The sequence below is a fragment of the Frankliniella occidentalis genome, unplaced genomic scaffold, assembly GCF_000697945.3.
Source record: "Frankliniella occidentalis isolate FOCC.00 unplaced genomic scaffold, Focc_3.1 Scaffold46, whole genome shotgun sequence".
Lineage (NCBI taxonomy): Eukaryota > Metazoa > Arthropoda > Insecta > Thysanoptera > Thripidae > Frankliniella > Frankliniella occidentalis.
The window spans coordinates 1,130,312-1,140,925 of NW_026267176.1; the positions used below are offsets into that span (position 1 = coordinate 1,130,312).

The 10,614-nt window shown below is 53.3% G+C and overlaps 1 protein-coding gene across 1 annotated transcript in view; it reads left to right on the top strand.

The window, feature by feature from the left end:
- LOC113206909 (alkaline phosphatase-like) overlaps positions 1–3,531 on the top strand; it is an 88,216-nt gene extending 84,685 nt beyond the window's left edge. The window contains exons 8-9 of the mRNA XM_052267077.1: positions 1,820–2,199; positions 2,496–3,531. Coding sequence (XP_052123037.1) covers positions 1,820–2,199; positions 2,496–2,717 — 602 coding nt within the window. The 3' untranslated portion in view covers positions 2,718–3,531. The remainder of the gene's footprint in view (positions 1–1,819; positions 2,200–2,495) is intronic.
- Positions 3,532–10,614: the final 7,083 nt, after the last annotated feature.

The window sequence follows — 10,614 nt, forward strand, 5'->3', positions numbered from 1 at the left end:
GACATACGTAAATTCGGGTTTCTTACCCGGCTTTCTTACCGATCTCCAGCCCAAAAAGGCAGGTTCTTAAAACCAATGCATTTTCTTGAAACATGTGCATCCACTTCGCATCAAGAAAATCAAGAAAATGCACTAGAGTGTATATTTCTTGGGGTGCCTGCCTCTTTCTCTCTCTCTGGCCCAACCATACCGACACTGTCGCACAACCGCTACGATCCACCTGGGGAGCCACCCGTTCAGGTCAGCCTCAGCCCCCCCCCCCCTCACACCCCCACCCCTTTCGCTATCGCAGGGTCCACCCTTCGCCTTACCTCTTTTCTACCCTGCTCCTCTCCCCCACTCCCCTCCCTCCACTTTTCGCCTTACTGTGCCAGGAGAGCAGATTACTCGCTCGCCCTCAACAGGCAATAAAACGCCCCCTTGGCACCACACCGTGCCCCCCACACCCACACGCGCACACGGTGGAGGACACCATGGAGGTCAGGTCACTTTTACAAATGAGAGAGTGAGACATACAATCACTTCAATGGGCGTGACAAAAAAAAATACGTGACAACAACAACGTCACACAACCATATGACACGAGCTTCTTTGACGTGCTTGAAACGTATACGCTTTTCGGCATTCATTTATCACAAACACTCCTTTATTTATAGCGAACACCACATTTTGGAGACTTTTACTGTTGAATCTCAATCTCGGTCTCAATGCCACAATTTTCTCTGTAGAGCGTGGTGACGCGCGAATCCGTAAGAGGCGCAGTACAGATTGATGGGGTCGGGTCGGCTAGCTTTGGTGGGGTTTCATCGGTTTAATGGCCGTAGCAATTTTGTAACCCGTACGGTAGGTGGATCCATCGCGGAGACGTGTTACAACAGTAAAGAGGCGGAGGCAAACAGTAGAAGGCACCACCAATGGCTGCAGAGTGGCGCCAGCGCCCACCAGCACCACGAGAAACAATAGACCGGGCAAAAGTATCGCCTTTCCTCCGTCGCTCGCGCACGTCTCCGAACGCTCACTTTCTCTTCTACACTGCCCAACCATCCCTCTAGAAATACGAGAATCACAGAGTTAAGCGATGGATGCGTTCGCTACTTTAGCACCAGATCACGCGCCCGCAGCACCCCCACCCTCCCTCAGCAGCCCCTGCCCAGGCACGTTAGCATGAATTATGTCCCGAATGTAATTTATTTCGAGCTGGCGCGCAAAACGCCGGCAGTTGCCGGCGCGCCACTAGGAGGTGCGAGGCGTTACAATTCGCTCGGCCAAAATACATAAAACATACTCTCCGCGTGCAAAAACACAAACACGACCGCAGCAGGTACTTATTGGCATTGCAGCCGGGTTAACGACCCTCCGTGTAAATCAATTTCGCCGCCCGGGGCAAAAGGTGCGGTGGTAACGGTCCGCGCCGCAGCCGCGACAGAAATAAAAGGCTCTTGTCGGGTGGAATTACGTTTCGCTTTGGAGCCCCATCCGCCCCCATCCCCACCCCCTCTCTGTCGTGGCGCAGACAAAGTGTGATGGATGCCGAGTGCAATCGATACAGCGGCGGTACCGGGTATTACGCGACCTCGTTTCAGCCAACACCTCTCCGCGCGGGGCAGCGACTCAACAAAGACCGTGTAACCCTAACCCGAGGGGTACTTCACTATCAATTCAAGCCTACAACGGTTTTTCTGTTTTTCCTCGATTTTTGTTTCTAAATTTTTAAATAGATTTTTCTGACTTCTAATTTTGTTCTTACTTTGTTTCTGATTTTTTGTGAGTGAAGTACATCTTGTTCTAACCCAACCACGACCCTGTACCTTTGTTCCAGGCGTGGACTCCAAGGTGTCGGACGTGGACGGCATGCCGTACTCGACGCTGCTCTACGGCAACGGCCCCGGGTACAGCGTGCCGCGCACGGTGCCGGCCAACCTGACGCACCAGGCGGCGCCGGGCACCTCGGCCGCCGTCGAGGAGGACGAGGAGGCCCGCAACAGGGTGCACGGCGCGGCCGTGCCCCGGCAGTGGGCCACGCACGGCGGCGAGGACGTGCCCGTCTACTCGCAGGGCCCGCTGGCGGGCGCGCTGCTCGGCGGCGTCATGGACCAGACCTTCCTGCCGCACGCCATCGCCTACATTGCCTGCTTCGCCGAGTTCGCCGACCGCTGCAAGAGCGGCAACGACAACTACACGGCACCGCCCATGCCACAGGTTCGTTAAGTTGGACACTACTCGACCACCTAAAAGAAGGTGCTGGTCATGTCAAACACAAAAGTGTGAGACAACCATGTCACAAACTCTTTTTTTTGTCGGACGTTTAACATTGGTCAAACTTTTCTTTGAATGACCATGGCACACAAATTTACTATGAATGTGCTGGAATGTCCCACACACCCTCTATTAATTTGTAGATTGTAGTTGATCTTTTAAATCGGTCACCTCTACCCCGTTTCTTTCTTGCTTGCAGCGTCTTGAAAATCGAATAATAAAAACAAACACTGTTGCAGATGTGCGTGGCGCCGGAGGTGAGCAGCATCTCGTCGGGGGCGAGCGGCCACTCGCCCGAGGTGGTGGCGTCCAGCGTCATGGCGGAGCACGGCAAGACGCTGCACAGCGGCGCGCTGGCGCTGCGCTACGGCCGCGCGCTCCTCGCCGCCCTCTTCGCCGTCCTGGTCGCCAACGGCGCGCACGCCGCGCTCCTGGCCATGGCCGCCGTAGGCGTGACGTAGCACAGCCCCCGGACACCGAAGGCACCGGCTCAAGACAATGAGGGGGTAGGATCAAGGTGCACAGCACCCGAACTTAAACCGTACGAGCCATGGACATGACGTAGTGAGTTTTGAAATCGACTGATCTCGGATTTCCCGCAGTGGAAATCAAACCCTAACTATAGTTGTGGTCACGTTTAAGGATAAGAAAAGCCTTAATTTCCGACCAATAGATGCGTGTGGGCGTGCTCTCTAAAATTGTTAAATTTAAAAAAGAGCCAAGATGTTCTCTTTATGTGATGAAAATGAAAATTACGAGGGACATGTATTCATCAGTATGTTTAAGGTAGCGAAGTTCCGGCCGAAGTAGCCCATCAAAGCTTTCGAAATGTGTTTATCATTCATAATTCATTGACCCCTATCTGTAAGGCAAGGGTACTTCAGTCTGTTCTTCTTTTCTCGACAGTGTAAATAGGAGATATTATTTTTCAAATTGAGATTTGTAAATATAAAGTTAAATTAATACTACTTAAGTCCAACGTTGTTTAATGTTTAAGAAGCTCATGAGGCATTCGAATTTTTCGCGATAATTTTTCACTCGTTCCAACAAAGCTGACGCATGATCAATTTTTGTACCAGTCATTTTTTGGAACCGTTCACTGAACTTGTCTTCAACTACAGGGAACGCAGCTTTTCCAACCGCACCCACAGAGTACCTCGATTCACCCAAATTGTACTTCATCGAAAGCTATACCTTTGTGATCATGTATTTTATGTACTTAAATTATATGTACATAACTTCATCCCTTCTAATAAATATGAATCTAAAACACGATCCAAGCGGCTGGCATCCCCTTCTCCCTCCTTTCGCACTGTGCACACACACACACACAGCGCTTGGCCGGCGCCGCAGCTCCCACGAGCGCTGCGGGAACCTGCCACACACACAAACGGCCGGGACGGCCGGGTCCCAATGGACAGCGAGTGTTTGTCCAGCGAAATCAGGGCGAGGCAGGTTGGGAGCACGCGCGAGCTGGGGGCGGGTGGATGCTGCTGGGGTTAGCCCACACGGGAGAGTGTGGGTGAGTGAAGTGGGTGGTGTTGGGTGCAGAGGGCTCCGCCACGTCACGCACTGCCGGCGCGGCCCGTCTACTTCACCACGACAGGACGCAACAACACACAGCTAGCCGACTCTGACTCACCGCAAACCGTGGTGTACACCGCGGGCCAAATTTTAATAAGCGGCTCGCAATAAGCACCTCTCAGGGGGCGGGTCTCTCCAACCAAAACTCGTAATTAGCAGCGTCGCCTTCAAGGGCCTTTTCCAAAGGTACTCTGGGGGACGGGTTAACGCGACGCAAAGCTCGGCTCCCGCCTGACAGAAAAACAGAGAGCCGCGAATATAAATCTGCATTGCGGACAGCAAATCTGCAAGCCCGCAAAGCCATTTGCAGCCACAACCGCGCACGGGGACCGACGCGCCCTTCAAAAACAGCAATGGAAAGGGCGAAAAAAGTAAAACCAAACATGCAAACAACTTTTCGGTTGTGCGGTGAAAGGAGCGCCATGTCATGTCTTTTAAAAGCAGCCGGATGCACAGGGGGAGTGACGGGGGATGGGCGAGAGGAGAGAGCGCGGCGAGAGAGGAGAGGCTTATAGCATTGAGCCCCCTAGCAGGGTATTTATCACTCGCGCCAGGATTCGTCGTACGGCAAAGGGAGCAGGAAAAGAGGCCAGGAGCAGAAAGTACTTCTGCAGCCGCCAGGAAGTAGTCCTTCGTGGGGGATAACAGGCCGCCGCGAGCAAGTAGCCCCTAAAAATTTATGGCGCGCCGCAAAAAGTCACTCGGCACAAATCATGCCTCCGTCTTATTGTTATTATTCTCATTGTTTGCACATGACTGTTATTGCATCGTGGTGATTGCACAAGGGAGCCAAGTTCATACTACGAGACCTTGTCCTCGGACGGGAGGACAAACAAGTATATGTCTACAAGGCCTCGCAACGACTTACAAAATGCCTCCACGCAACGCGCTTTTCCCCCTTTCTCGCGGTCCCCTTTCCTGGCGATAGCTTAGGCAACGCCAGCGGCGGCTCCCCATCTCAACTCCCCTCTGCCGATGGTCAGGTAACTGAAGGAGAAAGATAGAGGACGGATGCCCGCGCCTGACTGAGGGCGCGTGAGCGAGAGAGGGAGAGGGAGAGGGGAGGAGCCTGCTGACACTCGGTGGCTCGCGCCAGAGATATCGCACTGCGAGTTGGCGAACACGCCGCGCAGAACGCAATGCGCTTTGAAGCCCGCGTACCCCTCCAGGAATTCCAGGCGACCATCCTAACAGCTAACATGCCAACATACAAGAACTGAGCTGTCTAGATATTGCGCCGCCAAAAGTTTTATTTACTTTCAAATAAATGCGAGTATTTTTGCTCCAGGAAAGTCCCACTGTGATATCACAACTTTCTCCCCATCAGTGTAGATTTACTTCTGTTACTAGGGGGTAGCTACAACTATGTTGGGAAAGAAAACGGGCGCTTGTAATGTCCAAACCTTAATGGAAATTTGTCGCGGTAGCCCTGCTACCCTCTCCGTTCTTTCCCTCCTTCTCTCTCTCTCTCTCTCTCTCTCTCGCTCTCTCTCTCTCTCTCCCGCTCGCGGACGACAGACGGCCACAAGGGAGGAAAAGGAGTAAGTCACGTGGCACGGCACACCAGATAACGCGCGAAATATGACGCGAAGGTCAGGGTGGACGGTCGTCCTCGCACAGTAGTTGTATAGGAACAGGAAAAGTCGCAGTGAAGCCGTCATAGGGCTGTTTCGAGATGTAAATGGATAAAGATGAGCGAGATGGGGCAGGCATACTCCACACTTTACAAGGATGAGGAGGAAAATGCTTCCAAGGATCACGTTCGTATTACAAGCAATTTTCTTTGCATCTGGCAAGGAGTTTTGAGGTATTGCAACACAAACTTCTTCCTTGCAAGATTACAAACTCAATCTTTGGTTTCTGTACGCAACGCACACACAGGTTGCAAGGAATCTGACAGCTTGAAAAAGGATTTATTTGTAAGACTCGATAAAAAAATACTAGAGCAGAAATTCTTTGCAACCTTGCAAAGAAAATTGTTTGCAAGGATTAAAGTTAGGAGGAATAATAAGGGAGGAGGAAATCCACCAGCGCATTGGCGCGCAAATGATTTTGCAAAAACGACTCCAGTCGCCTGCAAGTCGTTGGGTAGGCCGTCCCGCACGACACCTGTGCAATACTGAGCTCGCGTAGCCTACCCTGAAGGCGGTGTTGGCGGATAAGTGAACAGGGCGATAAGCAAACCTGTCTTTCTCTAGCTCAGCCTAACCACGCGGACGTAATAGCCATGCGATAGCGCGCGAAATCGGCGTGATATCGCACAACAAACAACCGTAACAGGGAGCTGTCGCATTCTGCTGTGCACAGAGGTCCCTGGGCCGCGGAGTCCACCACTCACGGTTAACGCTGGCCCACACCGGCCCCACCGCGACGCGCTGCGGCTCAAAGAACAGTCTGGGCGCGCGCGGAATGAATCTTTATCCAGAGGCACACTTTTCTCGGAAGACGGAGGACGAGAAATGTAATGCGCTTACAGCGACAATTTATAGCCCGGGTGAGATAAAACGGGGTCAGCGTCACGGGGCAAAAGTGCAACGAAAATCGCGCAAAACGAAACAAAATTCGTGGCATGATATAAAGCGACACCTATAAGCTTGCTTTTGCAAGTGCCTTGTGCTACAGCGGCAAACGGCCTTTCCGGTCGTGTGTGGTTTTTATTCCCAATGCAAAGCGAGCGAGGGACGGTAAGAGAAAAGCTGCTGCAGCCGGTGTGCAGCTGAGGTGCACGCATGTGTGGCACCGCTAACGACCTCCTTTGAGGCGGCGCGCCACTCGGCGTCAACCCCCCACCCCTCTTCTCCCTTGCTTACCCCTCTCCCACTTCTCCCCGCAGTTGGGACCCACGCCAATTTCCGCGCGCGCGTAGGGGGTGGGGGGAGGGGGAGGAGATATTCCCTGCAGATCAGAAAACTGCTCCACCGTCTGTGCGCCGCGCACTCAATCCTCCCCCAGCCCGCCCGGGCTGCAGTCGTGATAATTACGTACTGTGGCGGCATGAGCCAGAGCCAGAGTATGCTTTCAATGTAGTAAAAAGAGGCCTGTGGTATCTTCGTAACAAACCTAGATTTTACGGGGATATGTTCCGAGAGGCAGGCGTGTCGTAAAATTCCAATTTAGACTTTTCAACTTACAAGCACCATGTAGTATATTGACTTGGAATTGATGGACGAAGAAGTTTAGGGTATCATAAATTTACAACATATTTGTAAATATTAATTACAGAAAACATCGTAAGTTTACTTTTTTTACAGTGCGTGGCATATCAGGGAGCTCTGTATACACACAGCGTTATTTGCTTTCAGTGAAGTTTAGTTCATCTACACGGTAAATGCTATTTTGTTTCTTGCAAAACTGCCAAAATTTTATGCTCATGGCTTAGAGAAAGTAATTGGTTTTGTAATAAGGATTTAATAGCGGACCGACGGGGCGTCTCGGCAGCGCCCCTGAAACAATTTGACCCACAGCCCGCGTGCGCGACACGGGTGCACGTTGGGCGGCCTACCCGGCTCTCGTCAGGCGGCCGCAACCAGCTGCCACACCGCCCGCGTATCCACACATAGCGCCGGGGAACGAAGCAGGCGGGGAAATATCACCGTGTCATTTCTAGGACGAAGGAGATTTTCGACGAACAAAAAAAAAAGAAGAAATACCCGGGTGTATCTTGGTCCGGCACAGCGGGCAGGCACCGCCTTGTCTTTACTCAATATTGGAACCGATCCGCCCGCGGTCCATTTCTCCTCGTCACTCTCTTCCCGGCAGCTCGAGCAGCTTCCCCCTTTTTTTCTGGCCTTCTCCCCTGAAAGAAGAAGGCGGCCTGCCGTTCCTGTGCCGCGTGAAGAATTGATCCCCCCGTCCCATTTCACATGATTGCCTAAAATGATATGCCCTTGGCCGATCGCGCACGCAGTCCTCTTAACCATGATTTGTAGGGAGGGAAAGAGAGGGTGAACGACGGGCCGAGCCGGTCAGAAACTTTGCACGACACCCTCACACTAGGCCTCTTTATCCTAGCAAACGCCATAACAGCCGTTCATCTTGTGTCGCAACGCCTCCGTCCCCTCCGCCCTCTGGCACCGACGCACCTCCTCCCCCCGCGAGAAAGTGAAAATGGAGCGGGCGCGTGAGCACGTGGGACACGATGTGAGGTATGATAGGGCGCTGTCACCCTGAAGGTACGCCACCCGAGAGAAAAAAAAACACATAAGAAAATACAAGTCACGGTGGCGTCCCCCAATTTACCTTTCAGCAGCAGCTCGCACCCGGTATTAAAATACAAATTGGTCTCTTTCTCGTTGGCGTGCAGCCAATCTATATGATGAGGTTGCGATTTAAGCAAGATAAATAGATGGTGTGCGTAGCGCCGCGAAGGGCAAATTGAGAAGGATCGGGCAAATGGAGCGGCGAGGGGAGCAAGGCGAGGAGGAGCCTTCACCTGGACCGAGCAGCAGCGACGGCGAGTACAGTCCGCCTAGATCCCTGCAGAGAGAGAGGGAGACAGAGGCCAGGACGGCGGCCCTAAGTGCGGCTGATTATTGCTGAGCGGAGGGAGGAGGGCGCAAAAAGAAATGTCGTGCAGCCGGTGAGGGAGGCCTTCCTCCCGGGTGTGATGGAGGGCCGGGGGAGAAGCGGGCGCCCCCCCGAGGGCAGAGAGGCCGGGCACCCCGCAGCGTGCGCGCAAGGGACGCGGACAGAGTGAAGAGAGCAGCGAGCCAAAAACTTTTTGTCCTTTCAGCCCGCGCGGGGCGGAGATAAGTCGGGCTTGTAAGTAATTCGCCCGGGAGAGTCTCGCCCCTCCCCCTCGCCCGGCGTTTAACCGCCCCGCACGAGCGGAGGACTGCGTGCTTCTTAATCACTACCAAAAATTGCAGCAGCAACGCTCGTCTGCTTACTTAGCTACGCCTCACAAATATGGAAATATCGTCCGCACAGAGGGCTGCTCGCTGTTCCAACAAGCGCCCGCTCCACCATACCGCGCCCTCCGGGACAACAGACTTTTACGAGGCCATTTTAATTATTACGAGATTTAAGACGGTAATCCTCGGCGGGGCCTAATGGTCACTCAGGTGCGCCCGAGCGGCCGCCGCCGCGCCAAGCGCGCGAAGGTTCAAATAAGTTCCGCGCCGGGGAGTAATAGTGCGATCGTTCGGCTGGAAAGTAGACGGAGGGTCGTCGTCATGGGCAAGCGGCGAGGCGGGGCGGGAGTGGAGCAGATTTGGTCCAGGCCGGTCGGTCCGGCCCGGGGGGTGGGGCAGGGCAGGAGCAGGAGCACGACAACGGGATAGGGAGATGGAAGTCATTCTTCTAGTCGAGCAGGCAAGTTGCTCTCCGGGCCGTCGCCGCTGAAGGTCAGCAGCAGTAGCAGCAGCAGCAGCAGCAGTGGCGACAGCAGCAGAGCGGCTCATACGACCAATCAGAACGAAAAAGAAGGAAAAAACCTGAGGGCAAAAAAAGGCCTCGTCATAAGCCGCCGCTATCTCTGCGCTCACACACACGACACTTCCCCAACAATTCACACCGGCGCGTTGCCCCCCCCCCCTTTCCCCTCTCACTGTCAGGTTTGCGTGGCGGACATCAGTCTCTCGTTAGCTGACGTCCACCGCGTGGACCCTCCCGCAGTTTTATTTTTGCATCCCTTTATCTTCCCCGCCGCTCCCGTCCCCCAACCCCCTCCAGGCCACGGCTGGGCTGGCGTGTTGCGGCAATGCCAGAAGGGTAGTCGAGTGTGCGAAAGATAGGCGGCCTTCCGATACGGATAAATCGCCCGTCAGCGACACAACAGCGCCACATAAAAATCGAAAGGGAAGAGTGCGAAAGGGGTGGGTTAGGGGGGAGGGGTTGAAAAAGGTGTGGGTATAAGGGGAAATAATGACAACAACATCAAGAAAGGCGTTTTTGCCTAAGTAAAAGAACGAAGCGTTTTATTGTGGGTGACGTGGAAGTACTTCAAGACCGTGTCAATAGGTTTCTTTTTTTTTTGGGGGGGGGGGGGGATGCAAGGGAAATTATGAGTCAAAAGCTCTCGACAAACAGGCAAGGAGGAGGATGAAAACAACACCACAATCCAGGACGCGTAACTCCTGCCGAGAGACGCACAGCGTGTCCGCTTCCTTCCTTACAGGCCGTCGGGAGCAAAAGTGTGGACAAAACACTCCCGGGACCTTTATTGTAAGCCCGACGGGCAGGCGGGGCCGAGGGGCCGACTTGGCAAAGAGGCCCGCGCGAGTGTCGCGACGCACGTCCGGTCGCACTGTGCGCCTCCATCCGGTCTGCCGAGCGCCACTCGTGAAGAGGGCATAGCGGCTTGCGGCGAGGCACTGCCACTCACTGCACTCATAAAAACAGTATCCTTCTGGCAAAAAATATGACAGCAGCTACCAACGAAACTTTCTTCGCAATAAGAAAGAAAAATTATTTTCAGCTGAACTTAATTTGATCAACTAAACAAAACTTTTGCTCACCTTTATTTTTCACCATCCGAACGAAAAATATGACTTTGGTTTCTGGTTCGAAATTTTCGTTATACAGGAAATAAAATTCCTCTTTTTGGGTGTGAGGAACGTAGCCAATCACGACACGTGCGGTACATTACGGCAGTGGCGCCCAAACTATGGTCCAAGCGATGCACGCGCACAGGTACAAATCTATACAAGGTAGGTACATGAGAGGGAGAGAAAGGGGAGAAAGAGGAAGGAGAGGAGAGAAGGAGAAAGAGGAGAGAAGGAGAAAGAGGAGAGAAGGAGAAAGAGGAGGGAGAGAAAAGAGGAGAGGAAAAAA